Source organism: Rhinolophus hipposideros (genome assembly GCF_964194185.1).
Source record: "Rhinolophus hipposideros genome assembly, chromosome: 15".
NCBI classification, from domain to species: domain Eukaryota; kingdom Metazoa; phylum Chordata; class Mammalia; order Chiroptera; family Rhinolophidae; genus Rhinolophus; species Rhinolophus hipposideros.
Window position 1 is genome coordinate 40272607 of NC_138061.1, and position 27429 is coordinate 40300035.

Sequence of the window (27429 nt, forward strand, 5' to 3'; positions counted from 1 at the left end):
TACCATCAGCACCAGACACTTCTGATTATGGTGAACTACTGCTTGAGCAACGTTAACCAGAGTGTTAACATCTAAAAATGTGTATAAATTTTTTTGGCATCCACTCTGGTATATATACATATATATACATGAAGACAGAAGCAGGATATAACTCTGTATTTTATATTTCTGTATAACACACTCTCCATATATATAAAATCCATCTGAAATAAATTATATATATATGTATATGTATATTTCTTTTTTTACTTACGAGTTTACAGAAGATTGGAATTATTTCATCATTAAATGTTTGGTATAAGTCTTAGTGAAACCATTTGAGACTGGAATTCTTTTTCTAGGAAGCTACTGATCACTGACTCGGTTTCTCTCATGGTGAGAAAACTCATGTTTTCTATTTCTTCCTCCTTCAGGTGTAGAAAGGCATGCTTTTCTAAAAAATTGTCCATCTCGCCTAAAATTTCAAATGTATTGCCATTTATTGTTCATAGGTTATTAACTTAAGTTTTGAATGTTTGTAAGAAGAGTTGTGAGCCATTTCCAGTTTCATAACAAAGTTTCAAGTTTGGCTTTTAAATCTTTTTATGCAGAAAGCATGGCTGCTTTGTAGTCCATGTCTGATAATTCTAGTATCTGAGGTATCTGTAAAGTCCATTTCTGTTGGGTTCTTTCTACTGGTTTACCATTCATGAAATCTCATATATCCATCTATCCGATTCTTCTTGTGTGTTGAACAGGGTATCTTAAATTTTAACTGTAGAAAAAACTTGTCGCCTAAGATGGAGGTATCTTCCTTCAGAAAATTGCATTCTCTTCTGCCAGGCACCATCTAATCACCCATATGATGATTCACCATCTGAATCACCCATATGATACATGCAAAACTTGTATGCTTTTATCCTGAAGGTGGAGCTCTTTATGATTTCACCTTGAAGGGGGGTGATTTATCATTGTCTCCACCTTTGGTCAGACCTGAGATTTAACTTCTATAACCCCGGCTCCCCACAACTACCAAAAGGACAACTCAAGTTTCTCAGCTGATTCTTAATGAATAGCAAATACTCTCAGGACAAAAGCCATCCTGGGTGATGGGGTCTTCTCTCAGGTCCCATGCTCTCCCAAATCTCAGTCTAATAGTTATTCACTATCTTGTTAGTTCTTTAATGCTTTCAATAAAAATTTTTTAAGTATTTTGTTTACCTTTCATTCATCCTCTGTGAGATTTGTTTGAATTATCGAATCTGTCATTTTCTAGAGAGGAAGGCACATATACTGTTCTTTCCCCGAAAAAATAAGACTGGGTCTTATATTAATGTTTGCTCCAAAAGATGCATTAGGGCTTATGTTCAGGGGATGTCATCCTGAAAAATCATGCTAGGGCTTATTTTCCGGGTAGGTCTTATTTTCAGGGAAACAAGGTAAGTTCTACAAGGGAGAAAAAGGTCCTTTCAGGAAATTCATTAATTTTTAAATGTCACTTCCTTGTCAGCATTACCAAGGACCAGAGGTCATACCCTCACTTCCGAGCAGATGGCTCAAGCACATCATAAGTCTTCCCATCCACTCACCTATAGGGCTGTGGTTGAGTTTCCTAGATTTCCAATAGCATGATGCTACTTAGGTATTCACATCTTGAAAGAAGTCTGGTTAGGACTTCTTCCTCCTTCAGGTGTAGAAAGGCATGCTTTTCTAAAAAATTGTCCATCTCGCCTAAAATTTCAAATGTATTGCCATTTATTGTTCATAGGTTATTAACTTAAGTTTTGAATGTTTGTAAGAAGAGTTGTGAGCCATTTCCAAAAAAAAAGACGCTTCACAAATAAGATGAAGTCCTTTATGCTCCGGAGTCAGCCTACTGCACTGAAAATCCATCTTGTAAAAACTAACAGCTTCTTCTTCTGAGGCACAGAGAATGTTTAGCCCAAGAAAGAATTAAGCTATTATTGTAAATTAAAATTAAAACCCACATCTTTCTCATCTAGTTGACAAATAAAGAGAAAAGAGGAAGGTGAAGACAACAGCAGGATATAACTCTGTATTTTAAGGTACTCACTCACTGAGCTGAGCGTAGTTCATATTTTGAAAATAAAAATAAAAAAGAACCTACCCCCAAAATACAAAACATTGCAACATTTGTAACTGCAAAGTTTTACAAGCATTTGAAATGCATTTCTAGGGATTGCATTGGAAGTACCTTTCAATAATCAAGATTCATCTTTTCAACTAGAAATAAAATGCTCACCCTTACGCTGGTGAGTAACCCAACCTCTCACCCCAGCTTCACCTAATTATTTTTACTTTCATTTCCCTTTTACTGTTAATTTCTCTCTACCTGCATTTTCTCACATTTTGTCAAAAGTCAGCACGGGAAGCTTCTAAGCCCTTAATGTTGCCCTTACATTTCGGGGAGTCTGCTGGTACATCAAGTCTAACCACAATGTCAACACACATACACACACTTTGAAAGAAACTCAATGATTCCTTCAGACTAAAGAACTGCATCAACATTATTGTATTTTCCAATCATAATACAAATTAATGTTGGACTGAGAGATTTCTGGCCTGCTACTAACAGGAAAATTCTGGTTTATAATTTGGCCTCTGGTGGTTACAGCATTTAAAATGCATTAAAAACATCCTGGGAGCTCCTTGCAGATGTATCACAAATGCAGTATGTAAGCCCCTTGCTCCATGAAAAGAAACAAGGAACAGACAAAGCCTAGGGTCAGACAATTTGGAATGAAAACGCCATTAAATCTCTGTCTCTCTTAATCAAGAACTCATAGACACAGACAATAGTTTAGTGGTTACCAGAGGGCTAGGGGGTGGGGGGAGGGAGATGAGGGTAAGGGGGATCAAATATATGGTGATGGAAGGAGAACTGACTCGGGGTGGTGAACACACAATGGGATTTATAGATGATGTAATACAGAATTGTACACCTGAAATCTATGTAACTTTACTAACCAATGTCACCCCAATTAAAAGAAAAAAAAAATCTCTCTCTCTCCCTCCCCCAACTGTTTTGTAAGTTATTAGGTGATAGCAATTTTTTTCTGACCAGCATTAATAGCTGTGAAAAACTAAAAGCCAAGAGTGCCGCTGATCTAGCCACCTTAATGAAGTACATATTTCAAGGTCTCTTCTCCCTTGCCATGGAGAGAACCAAGTTTTCATCTGAATGGATACTATGGCAGTCGTAGTCCAGGTGCCCTTGAAATTAACAGAGTAACGTACATATTTATCTCTGTGACGTGATTTTACTGCCTGCACAAACAAAATCACTTCATTGCCATCGTAATGACCTGGGTAACTCGAAGGGGGGAAAAGGCAGCCTCAGATTCTGGTGGACATGCTTGAGAAAGGTACTGGGAGTCTGCGCTCACTTCTGATACCTGCAGACATGCCTGCGACCCACAGACACAGCCTTTCTGGGGTTAGGGATGTGCACGCTCCAGCAAACCAACTCTATTAAGATGATGCTGGAAGGGAAACTGCTTCTCTAGAATTGAAGGGAGGGGAGGGAGAAGGCAAATGAAGATAAGCCTTTGTCTAGATGAACAGGTAGGTAGATGTGGGACTTGTTGAAATTCTTCCTCCCAGTTTTATTCCTGTGCTAACAGAGATGAAAGAATAACGCTGTTGTCTGATCTCCTTCTGAACTGCTCAGTATGAATCATGCAGCAGTGGCAGCTTCAGCAGTGTTTTTGCCCACAACTTCCTTTCTTTCCTCTATATATCATCTTTCCATAGATGCTAGGAAACTTGAACTACTTTAATTCCAGGAGGCCTTCTAACCTCAGGGACCAAGCTTTAATAATAAAAAATAAATCCATGCCACTTAATAAGAGATCTGGAAAACGTTTATTCTTAAGTACTTTTAATAATCAGTTAGAATGTGCCCCCCCCTCAAGAATATGAGCATAGTAATTTCTATTATAGTTATTGTGGCATTATTTTCTGAGGACCAGACCCAATTTCAAATGTGAACCAAAATTACAATACTACAAACCTATTTGTTATCTTAAGGTCTGAAATTTAAAAGCTTGATTACACTGAAAAGAATCAGAAATACATGTAATACCCAGTAATCTAATCTCAATTCTGTTCCAGGACTTTAAAAACAGAAAAAAAGTATTAACTTTTGGCAGTGGTTTTGGCTGAGAAGAGTGTAAGCAACAATTGAACAGGATTTCCCAAAGAGCAAGAAGTGAACTTATTGCATCAGGTTTACAGAAAAGCAAGTGAGAAAATCCACAACTGCTAAAACCATTATCTATCTCAGTAATGACAGGACTTCTTGTTGGCATTGGTGATTGGTGGTTAACAGTTAGCCAGGGGAATTGGGAATAATAAAAAATGAAAAAAAGGTTTTAAGCCAGTGAAATGAATATCAAGAATGACAAGACAGTTAATCCAATCACTGGGGAATTCTGAGTATGCTAGTTATTAATGATTTGGGCAGTCCAGAATCTTCTATCGCCGGCAAATGAGCCTGACTCTGCAGGGAGCTTCAGTGTATTGCTGTCCATGACAAACAGATACAACTATAACAGCAGGACTGAGCTCTCAAAGTTAGTGACCCAGAAAGAGGAGTTAAAAAGTAGGTATAAAATAAGCATCAGAAAGTTGAAATTTCCTCTTTAGGAAGTAAGATACAGTAGTTCCCCCGACTTGTGGTTTTGCTTTCCCTGGTTTCAGTTACCTGCGGTCAACAGTGGTCCAAAAATATTAAATGAAAAATTCCAGAAATAAACAATTCACAAGTTTTAAATTGTGCATTTTTCTGAGTAGTGTGATGAAATCTTGCACCATCCTGCCCTGCCCAGCCTGGCACAGAAATCATTTCTTTGTCCAGGGGTACATGCTGTAGACACTATCTACCCATTAGTCACTTAGTAGTCATCTTGGTTATCCAATTGTCTATCGCTGTACCGTAGTACTTGTGTTCAAGTAACCCTTTACTTAATAACTGGCCCCAAAACGCGAGAGTAATGATGCTGGCAATTGGTGCATGCCAAAGAGAAGCTGTAGAGTGCTTCCTTCACGTGAAAAGGTATCTATGTACGTATAGGAAAAAGCATAGTATATATAAGGTTCAGTACTACCCACAGTTTCAGGCATCTACTGGGGGTCTTGGAACATACTCCCCATGGATCAGGGCAAACTACCGTATTTTCTAATTACAAAAGTAATTCCGGTCGCTTTTTCAAAATTAGAAGGAAAGAGGCACAAGAAAATTAACCTAACCTGTAAGCTCAGCATGCAAGTATACTTACAGCTAACATTTGGAGAACAGCTTTTTAGACTTTTAAAATATATATATATATGACATATAAACACTTTGTAAATTTAAGGTGTACAACATCTTGATTTGATACATTTATATATTGTAATATGATTGTCATTATAGTGATAGCATCTCTAGTGCATAATTATAATTTCTTTTTGTGGTGGGAATAATTAAGATTTAGTCTCTTAGCAAATTAGATGACTATTATACTATAATTTTTTCTATATTCACTATACTGCATTACTTTTTATTTAATGTACATGTTATATATCAAATTCTGACAAAGAGTTTGCTCACAAACCATTTCTTATAAATTTTAGTTACAAATTATGATTAAACTACCATGTGTTTCCCCCAAAATAAGACCTAGCCAGACAATCAGCTCGAGTGTGTCTTTTGGAGCAAAAATTAGTATCAGACCCGGTCTTATGTAACATAAGGGAAACACGGTACAAGCTCTCTTTAATGCACTGCAGGGCAGAATTAAGTTCTGATGTAGGCTTATACTAAACTTGCCCAAAGTACAAGAAGGTTCTTCATTGGACAATTTCTCACTAGTCACGTATCAATCCCAGTCTGAGCTCAAAAAGATGCAGATTTTTTCAGGTAAGAGTTTTCACATAGATATATCTTTCACAAAGACACAATTTTGTGTCTTTTGGATATAAACAAAAGAGATGATCTTTTTGTGCGCATGTGTGTGCGTGTTTACATGAGCACTACCATATACGGAGGTGTTTAAGCTATCTCCCAAACTTGACCTTCTTAAAAAGGCAAAGGGATTTCCTCACCTATACTTAAAGTAACTTGATTCAGATTTTAAAGGTATTAGATACCAGCTCAGTCATAGCAGATGGGAAGGGAAGTGTCTCCATAACAAAAATCTCATTTTGTTCTCAGGCTCAAAGAATTCCTTTGAAATGCACATAAAAGAAATGTCCAATCACTATGAGAGACATTAGCCAAAGCATAATGACAAAACCAAAATTGTTCTATAAATAGCCTCTCAGTGGCCTTTGGGTGAAAAATGCTCAACACTTTGATGGTGAACAGGTCAATTCACTCATTTGTCCATCGGTAACACCTGCAGTAGTTTCTCTTAGCAGGCTTTTCATAACAAAATCCTATCCAGAAGCAAACATCCTAGAGAGCCATATTAAAGTAATTACACAGTTGGAAAAGTCTATTGGTACCAATTACTCTAAAAATCTTCCAGATGGAGAGCAGTTCTACCGCACTGGGTGGCAGAAAATGTGAGCCTTCAACAAAGGACTGGTTGAAATCCTTAATATGTACGGGAATCCTGGAGGATGGCTAATGTAGGCCCACAGACCTTCTTCCCTGCAGCAATCTGAGACCTCCCCAATAGGCCAACAATTGAAGAGGGCTTCTTGGCTATTTCCACAAAATGGCACGTAGTAATACCTGATGTCTGAAGTAAGAGATCATCTATCATGCCATGGAACAACATAGCTCTAGGACTTGCCAGAGACCTCAACCCCAAACTTCCTGCCACCGTCTCCTTTCAAAAGCCGAAGAACCAGGAGCGGGGAATGAGGAATTCTTGTTTAATGGGCACAGTGTTTGAAAAAGTTCTGGGGATGGTTAGCATGATGGTTGTACAACAATGTGTATTTAATGCCACTGTATTATACATTCAAAAATGGCAAATCTTATGTATATCCTACTACTATACATATACATATACATATATACATATATACATACATATATATATACACACACACATATATATATACACACATATATCTCCTAAGAACCAAGCTAGGATTCATGAGAGATTATCTCAGAAACATGCTGACCATTCAACTGTCCAGATTCTACAAGTTAGATCACTGACGAGTTACAGACTCACCTAGAGCTCTCCGAACAGTAGAATCACACCTTTATAGCATACCCTTTGTTTTGAGGAGGGCAAGTACGTGTCATGGTCACATGAAGACTAGGGCTACACATTGTATACTACTTCCAACGAAAACAGTTTATTGTGTTGTTCAATTTACATATCATTCAGTCTCTTCAGAAAGATCCAATGCCCCTCAAAAATTTAATTTTTTAATACACGAAATTTTTTTTATCCTGACCAAATAAAAAGATTATTTTAAGAAGTATGAAAGAAAAATCACTATATTTCTCCTAGTTGTAGCTGTATTTATCGCATGCGCAGAGCTTAAATTTTAAATTTATACTCTCTTACACCAAGTACATTACTATAAGGTTGGTGCAAAAGTAACGGCAGTTTAAAAGGTTAAAAAAAAAAAAATTGCAAAAACTGCAATTACTTTTGCACCAACCTAATACAACTATCTTCCTTTTCTGCTGCACATGGCTCTCATATTTTTGCTCCTATTTAGTATGCTGCTCAATGTCCTTTGAAAGCAGGTGGGTTGTGATGATAAGTGAATGAGAAGCTGACTATACACTACACACTTCAGAAGCACTCTCAATGAAGATGAGTCCTTGCAGAGCAAAGGGGCATCACCTGGCTGGGTTTTCATTGCTTTATACTGTACTTTGGTCAAAGACTCAAACTACTAATCACCATGAAAGTTGAAAACAAAAAAGGTTTCCTACAGTGTTAAATATGAGGGCACCTGATTACACAGTAAACTCAGAACAAACCATACTTTCATCCCTTTAGTTCTATTAGGTTGGTGCAAAAGTAATTGCAGTTTAAAAGGTTAAATGTAACTGCAAAAACTGCGATTACTTTTGCACGACCAACCCAACAGAAGCAACATAGAGTAAGTTGTCTCATGCTGCCAAGGTGAGATACAGTCAAAGGCCAAACCAACCTCCCTCGTTTTTTCTCAAAATCAGTGCACATGAATAAACAAAAAGTGTCTACACAGAAATTCCTCCATAAATCTTTGCTAGACACTAATGCCTGGGTACCTCTCTTCTTCACATTTCAACAGCTGCCATATCAATCAAATTTGGGACAAGACTGTAATGGTATCTTTATTCAGTAATCAGGTAGAAAAATGAGAATAAAATAAAGATGGAGTAACAGTTGCCAGGACCACTGTCTGTCTGGTCTTACCACTAAAGTTTCTATACAAAAGCTCTAGTCTTCTGTTAGAAGACCATTTTGATTGATGGTAAGAATTTAGGAAGCTTTTTAAAAGCCTCGAATATCCTTTTATTATAACCTCACTAAAGTACATATGTGAACCAAATTAATGAAATTTTTAGTGACATCAGTGAAGAGAAGTACAGAGGGTGTTTCTACCTTTCATAGCCATCTGACTAAATGGTAACAGTGGTCCTCCTGGGATAATTTTATACCTGGTCATCACTTTGGACAAGTTGTGTTAGATAACAAAAACACAATATCCCACGTATTCTTAAGTTCATGCTAAGTAACCCACAAAACGTTTGTCCTAAACAAATTTTACTTTTGTACTTTACAGATAAGCTCTGAGGAAAACAAAAAAAGGAGGGGAAGAGTCTTTGAACTAGAATAATCAAACCTTCCGGTATGTTTTGTGTGGTGTCTTCTATATACGATTAGTGATTAATGTTAAGTTTGAATGGTTCTTTGGTAATGTTCAGTAACATATTACTTACCCACTTGAATTTGATTGTATATAATTTTAACCACAGATCACAGATTATCTTTTATGCCCCCCACACACAAAATGTACATTTCACTTTTTATCCTCCTATTGTAGTGCAAAGGACCCACTTCTGGCTGCCAAAAATGTTTACATATTCATTATAAATTCAACATAAAAGGAGAAAGAAATCTCATATTTGGTGTTAATCCTCTGTTTCCAAAATACTACACACAGCATTTACTCCCATGCTGTGGCCTCAAGCTCATCAGCAATTTCTTGAAACACTCAGGGTATAAACTATCTTACCTTACCCAAGCAGATGAGCTACGGAACCAACAGTCCTGAGTATCACACGGCTGCCATCTTTACATGGTATTTTTAATCTCCAAAGAACATTAGCTACAACCTCATCAGCAAATGTTTTGAGCAAAGTTCTCTATCAAAGTCATTTTTTCCTAGAGAGGAAAACAGGCAGGGAAGATGAGAGGGGAGAAAAGATAATTTACCTGCATCAATTTTCTGGAGAGCTCATTAGTGAGGAACTCTTCTTCCTTCTCATAATTTACAGCAAGGGTTTCTTTCTCCTTCTGCAAAGCCTGAATTTTCTTGAATAAAGTATTACTGATGAATTCTTCTTCCTGCTCAGCCCTGGCTTGCTGTTAAAAAAATAAAATAAAAAGGGAACAAACAAACAAAAAAACACATGTTAAGGAAACAGGAAATTTACTAATTGAAATATAGTTCTTATTTCCAGAGAGAACACCCATTTTAATTAGAGTTCTATTTTTAACTTGAACCAACAACCCCAAGAGGCACAAAACAGAGGTGGAACTCAGCAGCAACCATGAAAGCCAATCCTACTATTACTCCAAAGGACCTCCCTGTACTATGAATGGTCCATCTTCTTAAAGGGATAGTTCAAAGAAATTAACAAAGATTATTGTACAGTTTTTAGAAGCAATTCCAAGTCAATCACCAGAATACAGAAAGCTCCTCATTATATTGCAGGAAAGTCCAATTTTGGGGTATGTGCATCAATTCCTAACTCAAAGTTTATAGAGCAGGTCCTCACATAACATCATTTTGTTCAATATTGTTTTGTTATGTTGATGAGATGCTGTAGGAATGTAACTCTTGTTTACATCAATTAGCCTGTGGTGAAACTGGTTTCATTATGTTATTTGGCTGCAGTTCCAAGAACCTACCATGTTTCTTCGAAAATAAGACCTAGCCGGACCATCAGCTCTAATGTGTCTTTTGGAGCAAAAATTAATATAAGACCTGGTCTTATTTTACTATAAGATCGGATAATATATGATATGATATATGATCTGACATATAATGTAATATAACATCGGGTCTTATATCAGACTGTGTATAATATAATATATTGGGTCTTATATAAGATCTGGTCTTATATTAATTTTTGCTCCAAAAGACGCATTAAAGCTGATGGTCCAGCTAGGTTTTATTTTCGGGGAAACACCGTATCCACAATGTTAAGTGAGGACTTACTGTAATTAAAATGCCTAGGCAACCTTTTTTCACTGGAGCAGAGAAATTCAACTCACTTAAGAAAGTAATATCATGTCAGGTCTAGTGCAAAAGACCCACTTCTGCACTAGAAAAGGTTTGGGTCTGTCATTATAAAAGCACTACATGAATTCATTTACATGTTCATTGAGTATTGCTGGAAGGAAATAAACCAAATGGCTAAAAAGTAGTTATGGCACAGTAGTAGGAATCCAGGGGGTGAAGAGTAAGGGTGGGTGAAAGGAGTTTAGTTTTTTATTTTATTTATTTCCCTACTGGGAATTTTTTTGGAGGTGAGGGCAAGGACAGGCATTACTGAATTTTAAAAACAGATCAAAAGGGGATCAGGCATAATTCAATGCAGATGAAAATATTCTTCTGTAGGTCCCTCCCCCTAACTATATATTAACAGAATAAACAGAAAAACCAACCATCCTTGAAGGAAATTAATCTTTTCAGAAAGAAAGTACTTGTTTCAAATGGACTCAACTCTATTCAAAGCACTTTTTAAACCACAACATTTTGATGCATTAATCACGAATAATGCATTCCTATTTCATCTGCCAAGTCAAGGGAAGGAGAGCTACATCAATTCCAAGCCCCAAGCACCTGTCACTTATAATAATACGAGAGAGCCAGAGGGCAGGAGACAAAAGGGCACCTGCATTAAGCAATTACCACCTTTTATTGTCAAATACCTGCCAACCACTCCCAACTCAGGTAGTTTAGATTTCTGTACACTAGCTTCCCCAGCACCTACACCCTAATACACATGACTTGTGGGCTGGGGGCTGGGGTGTTCATCCTCCCTTCTCTCCATCTCAGTGGCCTAGAGGACGTACGCCAGTCCCTGGAACTGCTTGCCAAACAATTCTACAAAAGAGAGCCACATGTAGTACTTAAGACAGAAAAACACAACTACAGAAAAAGTGGAAACTTGTGGGAGTAGGTCCAGCACTCCAGTTCTTTAACCATTTGGAACAGGCCAGGAGAGCTGAGCAATTAAGAACACATCACAGCTAATAAATTTTTATGACCAGCAAAGAGCATCCAGTGAGTAGTTCCCTAGTTCCCCAGTGGTTCCCTGACACACTGTGTATTTTGTTAGCACTTCTCAAGGTCTAACGCTTTCCGCTATGGTCAAGGCAAACTGCTGAGGATTGGTGCTGCGCCTCCCCCTTTAAATTAATCCCCACTCGACTTCAAAATTCACTTACTTCAAGGTCTCATACTGGAGTAATGGGCAGAAATCCAAAGGACTTACTGAAAGCATATTTGACACATGTAACCAAGCCCGCAATATGTTCAAGCTACCTGCTTTTCTGGTTTTGACGGACAAAGTCCTGTATGATTTAAATTCTCATTACTCTAAAAGTTACAAAACGAAAAAAGGTAGCGAGGAACTATGATGCTTTTGATGGCAACTCTGCACTTAGAATCCAAAAGGGTGTGTGCCATGAATTAATTTCATTATCAAGTCAGACTCATCTTCCTACAAGTTACCAGACATGCACTATTTTAGACTGGTAAATTTAATCACAAGCAATAAGAGAACCAGACTCACAGGCTCACCACGTCACCTTCCCTTTGCACTGGGGCCTAGAAGTGAGAAATTGACAATAAGAGGCTAAGCCCAAGGAGTTTGTTCATGTAACTTCTACCCATCCCATCCGCCATTTCATCTAACCATTAAGTTACAAAGACAAGAGATTTCAGTATAATATAAAAAAGAACATTAGATAAAAAGTAGATTAGTGGCTGTTAGGGGTGGGTAATGAGGAATGAATGCTAATGAATAGAGTTTCTTCTTGGGATGATGAAAATTTCTGGAATTAGATGCTAAATTTATACCACCTTGTGACTATAACTAAAAACCACTGAGCTGTATACTTGAAAAGTGTGAATTTTATGGTATACAAATTATATCTCAATTAAGAAAAAGAACTCTGATAATTAGCAGGGTCAATATTTCACAGAAAACTTGGTTTCCTTTGCAGTTCTTCCCAGTGTTAAAAAGAAAACAACAGACTCAAAATGGAGCCATTTGTCATGAGCCCCACCAAGACTTAATTCCTAACCTAACTGCAGTCTCAGCCTCTCCCAAGAAAGTAATTTTAACCCTATAAATCTTGGTCAGGGCTAGTGAAGTAATCTGCCTGATATAACCCCCTGCCTCCAGTAAGGTAACCCTGCCGGAAATAATCTACTCTTTTAACTTCCTTGTCCCACCCTCTTTCTGCCTATAAAAACCTTCCATTTCACACAACTCCTGGGAACAGCTTTCTATTTACTAGATGGGTGCTGCCCAATTCATGAATCATTCAATAAAGCCTATTAGATATTTAAGAACTTTTGTTCTTAACACCAGAGAAAGTAGCACATTTTAAAAAGATGGGGACAGGGAGATGCTGAGGAGAGCTAGGCTAGATATGCTCTGTAAGTACCTTCCAAAGTAAGGGATATGTCACGTGTCGTGAGATGCTGAGGCCGTAGCAAACAATATTATTCACCACTTTAGAATAGCAACCGAATTCTAGGCAAAGCCCATTAATAGAAAACACAGCTCTCAGGTACCATGAATAGCATGAGGAACTGTTCTTCAGAAGCTGGTTAAAGCCTATCTCACTTAACAACAGGTTAACAGGCCTAACATTTTATTAAAGGCCTCCATTAGCTAAGTTTTTGCTACCTCTTAGTTCTCACTGGGGGCTCTTATTCTGCCTCCCACAACATCCCCTGAACACCCCCAGAAAACCCATCCATCTGGAGAACAAAATTCCATATCCCCAAAACAGAAAGCCCTAGTTCACCCTTTTTCCAACTGGCCACAGATCATTTTAGGAATTAACACACAAATGAGGACAAAAGACAAGATGCTGTATCCAGTTATAGCCTCAGAGAACATTGTTTTGAAAGATCAGATAAGGCGCACTGAAGACCATGGATGAACTTAATTATCAGAAAAGCATCACAGAAAAGCAGTCAGCACCCAGTTTGATTTCTCCCTGCAGCTTTCTCCCCATTCTATGTGCATCATTATCTCACTCTTACTCTTTAGTCATGGCTTTTTCTTCCCCTAACTTCAAAACAGACCTTTTTATTTAAGCCTTAAAATAAATTACCTTTGCAATTTATTCCCCCTAGGAAGCCAAGAGCCAGGCAGAAAGTGGCCTAGGAGCAAAGAAGCAAGCCCCAGGAGCCATTTGCACCAGCCACCTCAAAATAGGCTACTTTATGAAATCTCAGCAGTTTTATCAATATAGTTCCTTTTTTATCTGAAATGCTAAAAAAAAAAAAAAAAAAAAAAAAATCTCAGCACACCTAAGCACATCCAAATTCAAAATTAAAGTTGCACCTCAGAGGCTAAATACATGAATCAAGGGTTACACCTATTAACTCTGAAAACCCTTAGTGTTTGGTATGTTTGCAGATTGAACATTGGAAAAATCTGGGGGAAATAAAAAAAAATTGTGATTATATTTTCATGTTCAATATGGTTCTAGGTTTTATGTTTAGAAATGGAGTGAATTTGGTATAACCTTATTCACTTATTAACGTCTGCTACTTTGCCCCTCACCCAGCAGTGATCGCTCCATGTCTGCTCATGTGAAGACTAGAATATAAAATTTCTCTCCATCATTCTTTCCCCATACTATCAAAAGTCCAATATATTTTTAAAAAGGGGGGGGGTAACAAAAGAGAAATTGGGGGTGGGGGCAGGAGAAATATACCAATTCCTCTGGAAAAAATAAACACCAAAAAAATGGTTAGAGAAAATTATTTTCTTCTGAGTCACCACTTATTGAGGCAACCATAATCTAAATGAGCGCAATTTTCTGCAGATAAGGAAAACACAGTTCATTCTGACCCACTGCTCTTATGGCCAAGGCACAACTTCGACAGTAGATTCCAATGTGATTGTGTAGTGTTTCTGTTCTATATTAGTGGCATTTGGAGATCAAAGGTTCCTACAGAAAGAAGAATTCAAAAACTCTCAACAATCGCGCTCACTGATGAGGAGAAAATCCAAGTTCCAAAACCAAAATTACGTAAGATGATGCATGATCTGTCAAGCCTAAGGAAAAAGGACCGTTTTCCACAGCAAGAAACACAGGCAATATCGATTTGACAGCAGTCATAGATGAAGGATATAATCAAGAAAGTTAAAGTGACTACCGAGATAACACATTTGTACGTGTTTTTAAAAATTCCTTTTAAGTTGATGGCTGACTTGTTTTAATAACCAAAAAAATCATAAAACTAAGATACCTTGAAGCTCTGATGCGTAAGAATCCAGGTAGGCTCTATGTATTGTTTTAATTACTTAAATTTAGAAATATATTTAAATGCATTATTCTAATTATTTAAATTTACTACTCTGTTGACTAGTCACAATCCACATTTTAATTATCTTAATATCTCAATTTTAAAATAGCATCTGATGCCAAATAGTTACAACAGCGGGAACCGCCCAACACAAGCCAGGCAACTGAATAAAAACCCTGTTCTTTCTCCATATCATTTAGGAGCACCACTGCACTATCGATTGTTCTAGGTGATGCTCAGAGTTCAGTAGAACTCATGACTGATGGCTGGCACCTCTCAATGGATTAGCTCAAAACTCATCCCCATGAGTTTACTACCATAAACCACTGTCCTGCAACGTCTAACATTTAAGTGTCAGGGGTGGGTGGCACGTGATGCATTCGTTTATTCTAGGACAAGAACCAAGAGAGGATTTCAATTACATGCCTGAGAATTACAATTCTCTGTTTAGTAGGTGGAAGCACTAGGTTATTTTGTGATTCCTCCACATAGTGCATGCTATCTTACAGTAAAAGCAATTAATGTCAATAAATGAAAGCGCTTGTATTATTTATTCCATTCCAGTACTGTCAGCAATTGACTACGTACACAGGGATCAGAGCAGAATCATGATTAGCCCTCACAACTGTGCTATTCTGGTCCAGATACCATGCCTAGGCCATTGTCACAGCACTGTGGGGCAAGAGAGAAAACAGCAACAAAGGGTGACTCTCAGGACAAAAAAGAACTCAGAGAATCTTTTATCAAGCTGCTGTGCCTTTCTAAAGAGCAGTCCTTCCCACCGATCTACAGCAGACCCACACATACTCCTCCATGAATGTCCTACTACACAGGACCAGAACACAGCTCTACATACACACCTCCCACCACGCGAATCCAACACGACCCAAACTGGTCCACACCCAGTTCGAGAAGATGAGTCTACTGACCATATACTTGGATGCAGCGCAATGAGAAATTGCTACAGAAGTAACAGAGTACCAGTCCATTGGCCACAGTAACACTGGATTGGGGGAGGTTCGTATACACCATCAGATTCTGGGTCAGACTGCCTGGTTTACCAAGTGGCTGTGCTCACCTCCAGCTATGTGACCTCAAGGGAGTCATGGGACCTTTCTGGGCCATTGCGTTCTCCTCTGTAAAGTGAAAAATAATGGCACCCACCTCCTTCTAGATTGGTTATGAAGATAAATTCAAATAATTCACATAAAGAGCTTATGATGCCTTTCATGAGTAAGCACTCAAAAGATAATCCTACAGAAAGGCTTGGGGAGGGAGCATGTACAGGAGGATTAATAAGAAAACAAAGGCTTCTGTAGTCTCCCTTTATTTAATTAAAAGGGGGAATGGACAGAATTATGGTACATTCATGGGAAAAAATATAGTGGAACACCGAAAAGAATATGGTTCACATATACTGTCATGAAAAGATGTCCACCAACAAATGATTAAGTGAAATACCAAAGCTGAATGTGTGTGTGAGGAGAGAGAGAGAGAGAGAGAGAGATTTCATGTTAAGCACCCCAACGAAAAACACACATCAAGGACACAAAACCACTATGAGTAAGAAACCATCTATTCAGGATTCCACTCACATACACTAACAACCCTACCCTCACAATCTGCCAAGGCTTCAGATATTCCAAGTCTTATAAAATATAAAACACTTTTATCTAAAACAGTACAAAGAAATAAAAGATGGTGAATGAGCTGCAAGAGACTCATTCTTGCAGCTCATTTTCAGAAAAAGAAAACAGAACTTCTTGAAATAAATACCTAAATTCATCTTGTATTTCAACAGCAAATTCCACACAGCTGAATAAAAAAGTAAGGACTGAAAGAAAAACCTAAGAATTAATCCAAAATGCAGCACAAAGAAACAAGACGGAAAATGTGAAAGATATCAATTGATAAAGGGAAGAAAATGAAAAGATTTAACACACTTCGTACTAAAGACTAAGGAGGATAGCAAAGAGAAAATGAGGGAACAATATTTGAAGAGATGATGGCTGAAAATATCCAATCTTCATCTATACAAACATACAATCGGAGAGTATCCCAGAACTAATGAAATGCATGAATCTATAAATACAGGGAGCACAAAGAAGGGAGGAATCCATGCCTAGACACATTTTAATCAAACTGCACATTAAGACAAAATCTTGAAAACATCCTAAGAGAAAACACAGATGATCCATGAGAAAACTAATTGATTGAATAACTTCTCAACATCAACAGGGAAAGGAGACAGCAGAATATTCTCAAGATGCTAAGAGAAAACAACTGGCAAATTATACTAGGATACCAAAAAAAAGTCTTTCAAGAAAGCAAAATGCGTATTTCCAATATAAACCAAAATCGAAAGAGTTTCTCGACAATAGACCCACATTAAGAGGACTTCTGCAGGATGGAGTTATCCCAGAAGAAAATGTCTACAATGCACAAAGGAATGGTGAGAGTAAATGAAACAGTAAAAATGTAGGAAAATCTAACAAAGCTAACATCTAATTTGTGAGGTTAAAACTAAAACACTGAACAATAATAGTATAAGTCAAAGGGAATGATGGGAATTAAAGTATTTTAAAGTCCTTATATTTTCTTTAAAAAAAGATCTAACATATTACTTTTAAGTGTTCACGGTAAAATTTCAAGGACAACTAGTAAAAGAATAGAAATGGAGAAATTCTAAACCAACAGAAGAAAAATTTAACTTAAAAAGATACAAAAAGAAAAAAGATGGTAGAAACAAGAAAAATATATTCCATAATGACAATAAACACAAGTAGACTAACCTAGCCAGATTATAAGATTGGGAGGGGGGGAAGGCAAGCAACACTTAACTCCTGCCAAAAGGGAGTAGTTATATTAATAATATCTATCTTAACCAGACTTTTAACACCAAACATTTTTAGGAAGTTTGAGCCACCAAAGAAAGAAAAAATGAAAAGTACAAAGATTGGCAAGAAAGAAACAATCACCATTAGCAGCATTATCTGAAAACTGTAAAGCTACATCAAAAATTCAAATAATTAGAAAAAAGAAAGACCTTAGCATTTTGTATATACCAGCCACAACACTTTTAAGGTACCTCAGAATAAATTAATCAAAACACGTCAAAGATCTATATGAAGAAAAAAGTTTTAACTGAAACATACTTAACAAAAAACATTAACCAGATATACAAAACTTTCTACTGCAAAAATGTCAATGCTTCCCCAAACAGTCCATGAATTCAATGCAGTTTAACCAAAATACCAATAGGGTTTTTCAAGAAACTCGACAAGCTGATTCTAAAACTCACATTAAAGCCAAAAAGAGACAAGACTTCTGAAAAAAGAGTATCAGAAGAAACTTGCCCTACCAGATAAAAACTTATTATCAATAACTATAGCTATTACCTCATACACTGCTTGTGAGAATGTAAAATGCTGCAACCACTTTACAAAACAGTCTGGCAGTTTCTCAAAGTTAAACATAGAGATATCATATGACTCAACCGCATTCCTTGGTATATAACCCAAAACACTGAAAACTTATTTTCATGCAAAAACTTGTATACAGGGGTCAGCTCGGTGACTCAGGTGGTTGGAGCTCCGTGCTCCTAACTCCGAAGGCTGCCGATTTGATTCCCACATGGGCCAGTGGGCTCTCAACCACAGGTTGCCAGTTCAATTCCTGGAGTCCCTCAAGGGATGGTGGGCAGTTCCTCCAGCAACTAGCAACAGCAACTGGACCTGGAGCTGAGCTGCGCCCTCCACCACTAAGACTGAAAGGGCAACAACTTGACTTGGAAAACAAAAGAAGAGTCCTGGAAGTACACACTGTTCCCCAATAAAGTCCTGTTCCGCTTCCCCAATAAAATCTTAAAAAAAACAACCCCAAAAACAAAAAACAAACAAAAACTTGTAAACAAGTGTTCAAAGAAGCATTAGTTATAATAGCCAAAAAAGGGAAACAACCCAAGTGTCCATCAATCAGTGAACAGATAGGCAACATGTGTTACGGCCATAAAAAAGAATGAAGTATTGATACTACAACATGGTTTATCCTTGAAAACTTCCTGCTGAGTAAAAGGAACAAAAGGCCACATACTGTATGATTCCATTTATTTGAAATGTCCAGAATAAGCAAACCCAAAGGGATGGAAAGTAGATTAAGCTGTTGACAATGGCTGAAGATAGAAGGAAAGGAGAAGTGACCATTAAAGGGTACAAGTGTCTTTTTGGGGAGAAGAAAATGTTCTGCAATTAAACAGTGGTGACGGTTGCTTATCTTTACTAAAAACTACTGAATTGTACATTTTAAAAGGGTGAATATTATGGTATATGAATTAGATCTCAGTTTAAAAAAAAACAACAGAGGTAGGAGCTGAAGCCATTCTGGGGGAGACAGCAAACCCTCCAGTACCCAGGGCCCAGGCAGAGCCCCTACTTCAGGAGGAGGGGTGGAAGCAACACCAGTCTGCCTGTGGAGCAGGGGAGGAAGCCCTCCTTTCCAGGGCTGTGGCAAAAATACACTACCTCCAGGCAAAGAGCAGGAAAACCACAACAGATTCAAGTCAGAGATTGGCCACAGAGGAGGAATGCTGAAAAGCCCGTATCTCCCCGGCCCAGGCACACAAACCTACCTAAGACTAGACCAGAGGAACTGAGAGCCTTCGCCTACAATGAACCTAGCAATGAGAAACAACCAACAGTGGTCTAAGGCTGAAGAAGGGCAAGGACGTGAAGATTAGACTGTAGCCCAGGCATTCAGTCACTGCTAAAAGCTGACAAGATAGAGCAAGAACATTGAGGAAAGTGGAGTACTACAGACCCCACTCTAAGTAGAAGGCAATAGCAGCCCACCACTGGAGGAATTCAAAGCTGATGGTACAATGACATAAATAATACCAACAACAAAACTCAAACCCAGCCCAATTACTGATTAGATTGACTCAATCCTACATTAACGGCCTAATAGAAGAAGAGACATACTCATTTTGCGGCATAAATACTATTTATCTTAGTCTTCTACATACAAGGTCTACAATAAAAAATTACAAAAGTCATAAAAACGCATGAACAGGAAAATCTATTATTCAAGAGATAGCAACTGACAAACTAGACTCAGAGATGATACAGATGTAGGAATTATCATACCATTACTTTAAAATAACTATGATTAAAATGTTAAAGGATTCCATGGTAAAGATGAACGGCATGAATGGATATATGGGGAATTTCAGTAGAGCTGGAAACTAGATGAGTTAAAGGGAAATGCTAGAAATAAAAAAAACAAAAAAAAATATTAGAGATGAGAAATCCCTTCAATGAGATAATCAGGGGATTTGGTGTGCCTTAGGGAAGACCCATTAAATGGAAAGATAAGTAACAGAAATTATCCTAACTGAAAATCTGAACAACAAAAAGAGTGGGAGGAAGGGACAGACAGATCACCAATGGAACAATTTCAAATGGTCTAATAGTGCAACTGGAGTCCTAAAAGAGAAAGAGGGCAAGACAGAATTACTTAGAAAGATAAGAGCAAAGAATTTTCCAAAATTAACAAGACAGCAAACCATAAATCCAAGAACCCCAATCAGAACAACAAGAAACAGATATATACCCTTAATCAGAATCAAACTGCTAAAAAAAAAAAAAAAAAGTGAGAAACAGCCCTCAAACAGAAGGAAACTTATAATACGTGTAACAAACGAATGAATAGTATACAGAATATATAAATTACTATAAAGGAATATAACCTCCAATAGAAAAATGACGTAAGTAGGAATTTTAGAAAAACAAAGATTTAGATGGCAATTTAAAAAAATTGTGTAATCAGTCTCGTAAGTAATCAAGAAGGTGCAAATTAAAATCATCATTTTCTACACTCTGATTGGGAAAAATTAAGAAGTTTAATAATATCAAGGGTTGATGAGAATGTGGATCAGTGAGAATTTTCCTATAACGCAGACAGAAATATGAACTGGCACAAGTATTCTGAAATATGAAATATTCTTATACTCTACTACGTACCAATTCTACTGCTAGGTATATGCCCTAAAGAAACCCTTCTATGTGTACAAGGAAGCAATTCAAAAACATTCACTGCATTCTTGTTCTTAGTAAATAAAAAATACTGGAAACACCTCAAACATCTATGCAGAAGGGAAACAATACATTGACACAGAAAACTAAAAAGCAGTGAAATCAAAAGAAGTACAGCTAAACACAACATAAAAGAATCTAAGAAACATAATATTGAGTGGGGTAAAAAGCTGCAGAAAAATACACATTCTTATTAAACTGAAAAAACAAGCAGAATAAATGACATATTGTCTAGGGATACATGTGTGAGATAACAGGACCAGGACAGGAATGAAATTGCTGGGTAGATGTCATGGAATCCAGTACCATTCTTGTTCTGAAGTTGAGGGGTGGGAACCCAGGAGTTCAGTTTGTCATGTTTTATAACTTACATGTATTTTATGGTCCGTTTACTATTTTTGTTTGAATAAGATATTATACAATAAAAATGTTAAACAATGGTTACATATCCATAGGTGGCTAAATCATTTTCCCTCTTAATACTGGTAAGTGCTACATCATGGAAAAACCTCAAAAATATTATGCTAAGTGATAAAAGCCCAACACAGAAGACAATGTATTATATACTATACCATTTATATGAAATGTCCAGAAGAGGCAAATGTATAGAGACCGAAAGATTTGTGGTTGCGTTAGGCTTAAGGGGGAGAGGGAGGGTATGGCAGCAGGGTGGAGGGGAAGAATGAGGAGTGACTGCCAACGGGCACAGTTTCTTTTCTTGGTGGTGAAAATATTCTAAGACTACAGTAATGATTGTACAAGTCTAAAAATATACTAAAAACCACTGAATTGTACACTTTAGATAGGGGAACTTTATGGTATATAAATTACATCTCGACAAACCTGTTTTTAAAGAAGGATTCTCTAACCAGCATGTTTTTTGTTTATATCAGAAATATCAATGGAATACAAAAATGTTAAATGGCCTTAGAAAGACAGAAACAAGAGAAACAGACTTAGAAACAAATTTGTAACAAAATTAAGTAAAATATGAAAAATCTCTAATTTAATCACTATGACAATTCACTGACTTGAAAAATAGTTATTAGGCACGTCTAACATTTATCACTTTGGTAAGTTTAGAAAAATAACCCATTCTTCAAAAGTCAGGTCTACTTTGGTTATAGGTAGGCCCCAACCTATCAGTGCTCTAAAGTTACAAATGTTCTAATTTATATGTTGGTTGTTAGGATAACATTTTCTTTTGCAACAACACAAAATGTGGTTACAGTCACAAAGTTTTCAAAACCTCGTTCAGGTCATGATTTAACTGAGAAGAAGTAGCCTGAATCTGGCTCTAAAAGAAAAGAAATTCTATACAATACAAATAGGATAAAGGCAGATGGTAGAGAAGAAAGGAATCAGGTTGATCTAAATTATACTAAAATGTGAGACATTTTTCCTAAACCTGGTAATTTTTTTTGAGAACTGTGCCTGAGTATTTTCATCCAGAAGTTCATTCTATCAGTTCAAACCATCTCAAAACATAAGGCTTACAAACAACAATATATTATTTGTCATCATTCTACCCTGTTTCCCCGAAAATAAGACCCAGCCGGACCATCAGCTCTAATGAGTCTTTTGGAGCAAAAATGAATATAAGAGCCGGGTCTTATATAATATATAATATACTATATATTATAATATATAGTATAATATATGTAATATATATTACAATTATAATATGTATTATAATACATATAATATATAATATATACTATAATGTATATATAATATATATTATATAAGACCCGGTATATAAGACCCGGCCTTATGTAACATCGGTCTTATATAAGACCCGGTCTCATATTATAGTAAAATAAGACCGGATCTTTTATTAATTTTTGCTCCAAAATACGCATTATCCAGCCAGGTCTTACTTTTGGGGAAACATGGTATGGGCTGATGTGTGGTTCCTTGGCTAAAGGTTTCACAGAGCTCACTCATGAGGCTGCATTCAACTGGAGGTTCAGCTGAGCTAGACCATCCAAGATCAAGAGAGTAGGAAATAGAGTCAGCCTCCGTTTCTTAATGTTCTCCCATGGACCACTCATCCAGGATACTTCCCCTTTTCAAAGATTCTTCCCCTTTTTTTGAAGACACAGATTTCCTAAAATTTCTCAAGGCTTTTCCATTACCGATCAGCATGGGAGAGGAGCAACGCTAGAATACGGTTTGTACTTTAGGTCAGGTAGTAAGTAGGAGGATGGCCTGCACTGTCAATGACCAACTTGACTATGGTCAGAAGCTTTTTTATTTTTACCTTTACCCGGTACATTACAACTCACTTCCTCTCTTGCTGATAGCACTAGAGAATGCAGAGGCTCATATTAGAGTAACAACCCATTTTCTCAATTGTAAACACAAGAACTGATCCTACAGTATCATGATGGGTAACCTCAGATCTACAAACAACACATAAAAAGAGATCAGACAAAAAAAAAACCCCACAAAAATGCTTGTGCCTAACAGTCTCAAGCCACACAGATTTGTGAGAACAAGTGTCATAAACCAGATGGTTAGAGCGCTATGGATTTTATCACAAAGGGAGAAATGACCACATCACTGTTCTGTGTTTGTGAGTCACAACACTGATTAACTTAGATCCATGATCTTCATGTTGATGAAATTACTACCTTCGGGGCATATCTTGGTTCAAGGAGTCAGGAGTATGTTACCCACTGCTCTTAGAAGATGTATTCTTAAAACGGAGGTCTCTATCATTTTTTCACAATTAAACCGCCAATGCCACACCCTCTATACCTTTTACCCACACCCAACCACCCCAAAGGGTCCAAACGTGACGGTGGGGCAGTGACTGAGGCCTGGAGAATAGGGATTGAAATGCCTACAGCTCTGCATACTTAGAAAATGAGGGTTACTACTTGGTTGCCCCCGGTGCAGATAAAAAGAAACAGACAAGCACATCCTACTGCACAGAACCAATAGCGGGCGCTGTGGTGAGGTGACCTCTGAGGAACAGGAAGGCAGGCCAACCACAGGCAAAAAGACTTGAATCCACCTCTCTTCCTGCTCTTCCCCCTACAAAGTACATGCCAAAAGCCAGAGAAGTTGTGAAGGAAATGAGAGATGACAAAACAAAAATTCGAGCAAAGAATAAACTCACTGGCAGTCAATTTCACCCTGGAGGTAAGTTGACTGCAAATAATATTATTCCAGATTGAATACTGGCCATACACCATTCACCATATGCCTAACCTGAAGCTTCCCTGTACCAGGAGTCTTGTATTTCTAAACATGTGCCCACGATTTCTGCCGTGGGAGGGGTGAGCCTGAACACCACTCCCAGGAGGCATCCACCTGCTTCCCTCCAATAATAAGTTCCCAGCCAGAACAGCTGACAAGTACAAGCAGCAACGACAGTCACTAGATTTTTTTGAATTTAATTCAACACATACAACAGAGCACCTCCTGCATGGCAAGCGCTGTTTGGATACAGCAGTGGACACCACAGACCCTGTCCCTGGAGGGGTACATAATCCTCCCAGCAATTAAAGGAAAGTAACGCCATTAATCCATACATTTAGCAATTGGCCTTGGAATGATCTTGGCTGCAGAAAATAGCCCGAAGAATCAAGGGATTTAAAGTGAGATTAAGCTACACAGAAGAAAAAGCTAAGTGTTTTATCCACTACAGTTAACAAAAGAAATGGCCCAGCACATAGCACTCCAATACCTGCTGAATAATGAGCAAAAAGCACACATACATACAAACTTTGTATTATATACATATGTGTGCTTCCATGTGCACATATATATAAACATATACATGTATGTGTCTGTGTGTGTGTGTGTATAGTACATATTTATCAATATTTTACTCTATGCACTCCATTCCTATAAAAAATGATCACGGCAGTCAATGGTTAAGTACCGATTATATTTCTAGCACTCTAGCAGGCTCTTCCACACATTATCTCATGGAACCTACAAAACTGGCTGCACACATGTCAGCCCCACATCATAGGTAAGGAGACAGGGGCTGAGAGAAGTCAAGCAACTTGCCCACGTCTCCGAGCTACTAAGTATCTGGGCTACAAATCAAACCTAAACCCTGGCCTGGCTCCAAAGCTCCCAGACCTTCTATGGCCTAGCTCACTATTCCAGTAACAGTGTCTCCAAGGGTCCAAGGAATGTAGGTCGCATCATGCTCTGAACGCCAAAACCCACTCAGTGGTTGTTAAAGCCAACCTTCCCTGTGCTGGTGCACAATGCCTGTGGCATCACAAAGCAGCTCCTCTGGGGGAGGAGATGCCTGGGAATTTCCTTTCCCAGAAAGTGACTTAGGGTGACAGGTAATCTTTAAGAACTGCAAACGAGCCGTTCTTTTTGCTGCTCCAAGTAGGACGTTCCATACTTCCTGATGGCACACACACCATATGTATTGTTCTGGGTGTTGACAGCAAGCTCTGGTCCTTTGGCTTTACGCCACAGGCTTTTCTCCCTCCTCTTTCAGATAGTGAATCAAGATGTATCTGGCAAGGGTAAGGAGACCATGGGGGCAGGCCTGCCATCAGCACACCAGTGAGGATGTGGATTCGAGTCTATAAAGAAAATGCAGGATAGGGAAAGTCTGGCTCTCAGCGTAGCAGGCCTTAGCTGCTATCCTCCGTAAGGCTTCTCACAAGGTTAGCCCTTGGCTGGTGACTGGGAACGTAGATTTGGGACAGGTTCCCACCACCCCGGTAAAAGTGGCTCACTGTGTCACAACTTTACAAGCAATACGGTTTGTGATGAATACCTGCTTTCCTTTGGGAGTCTGGAATTTGGGTACATGCTAAACAGAGGGTGCCTACATGACCAGTGCCCACTGAAAACCCTGGGTGCGGAGACTCTAATGCGCTTCCCCAGTAGACATTTCACATGTGTTGTCACAGCTTGTTGCTGGGGGAATTCAGTCCATCCTGTGTGACGGCACTGGCAGAGAACTTAGAAGCTGGTGCCTAGTTTCCTCCAGACTCCTCTCCAGGCATCTTTTCCTTGTGCTGATGACGCGTCTACTCTTTCTCTATAATAAATATTAGTCGTATGACTAGATACTGAGTCCTGTTGAGTTGTCCTAGCAAATCAAACCTGGGGGCCGTCTTGGGGACCCGACACACCCTATATCTAAAACGAATGCCCTATTATCTACCATTCAAAAGCCATGGGGAACCACAGAAAAGGGCAATCTTCTGACCTAAAGGTCTCGGTGTAGCCATACAAGCTGTAACCCAAAGACCTGAATTGAAGTGCAACCTAAGAAGCGCATGAGCCCACTTAGAAAAATCTCCCCAGATCTCCAGACCCTGAACCAACTACCTACTAACCAGCTCCAACTGGAGCTCATAAAGGCACCTCAAACATAACACACATCTCTTGAGGGAAGTTTGGTTATCCTTTCCTTCACTGCCTTGTGCCCAACTCAATTTTCAGAAAGCCCCATTTCTAAGTGAAATAGATTCAGAATGTTTCTTCTAGCCTTCTCACTGCTTTTGCTCCAGCCACCATCATCTCTCATCAGGCTTCTAATGGCCACCTAACTAGCCCTGATTCTCCCACTCTTGCTCTCCTGTGATCTATGCTCCATTCTACATCCAAAGGGCTTCCAGAGGCAGAAAACTGACCACTTTTCGCCCTGCTTCACGTCCTCCAGTGGCTTCCCGTCATATTCAGATATAATGATTCATTCCTTCCCATAATCTACCACACTTGCTACGAGTCAAGATTTATTTAACAAGGATATACAAAATGCATTCATTTAACGATAGATATAAATTATAAGTTTATTATGTGATACAAATGAATATAAGTATGTATGTACATTATTACAAATATTTTTTAAGTGAATAGAATGGCACCCAAGAAATGTTCACAGTATCTCTGGAGTTAAGTGACTAATTTGTCACACAACAGCCACAGGGCTGAAAACACTGCTCTGTACGTATTAACCACGCAAGTACTGTAAAAATGAACATTCATCTTGCATCTGAGAGGGGCTGCCTGGTAGGCAAGGATTCCCGAAGTCCAATATCAAAATTGCATTAGCATCACCTAATAGTCACTTACAAAATAAAAAGAGAAAACTACTGATGCCCCAGCCCCGTCGCCCAACACACCGAGCCAGCTCTGGGATGGGGCCCAGAGGTTCTGAAGAGCAAACCAGAAAGGACACTGCTGCAGATACCGGGAGCCCTCAGTTCTGGTCCTGGTTTTATGTTAACTTCGTATTAACCTCGGCAAGCTTCTTTCTTCCCTAAGCCTGCCATTTCTCTCTCACTAAAATATGAGACAATCTAAAATCCTTTATGACACAGCAGCTGAGAAAAACCACACTCACATCCTCCAGTGGAATCCTAGGGAAAACCTGTTGTCACCAGGGGACACTGAGGCCAAGGAAGATGAAAGGTCAACTGAAGCGGGAACCAGAACCGCATCCTCCCTACTCCCCATTCAGTGCTCCTCGCACAGCATCAGCCTGCCCTGGGAAGCAATGGGGATCTTACCCTGCTTTGAAGAGCAGCTCCTATGAAGTATCCCCCAAACTCAGTCGATACTTGGCAGCCAAAGAGAACAGTTCTATGATTAAATATAAGGGAATACAATT

General features: G+C 38.4%; 1 protein-coding gene across 3 annotated transcripts in view; it reads right to left on the minus strand.

Annotated features, from left to right (window-relative positions):
* CCDC6 (coiled-coil domain containing 6) overlaps window positions 1-27429 on the minus strand; it is a 107435-nt gene that overhangs the window by 46917 nt on the left and 33089 nt on the right. For all 3 annotated transcript variants that reach the window (XM_081075141.1, XM_081075140.1, XM_081075139.1), the window contains exon 2: window positions 9381-9530. In XM_081075141.1, coding sequence (XP_080931267.1) covers window positions 9381-9530 — 150 coding nt within the window. The remainder of the gene's footprint in view (window positions 1-9380; window positions 9531-27429) is intronic.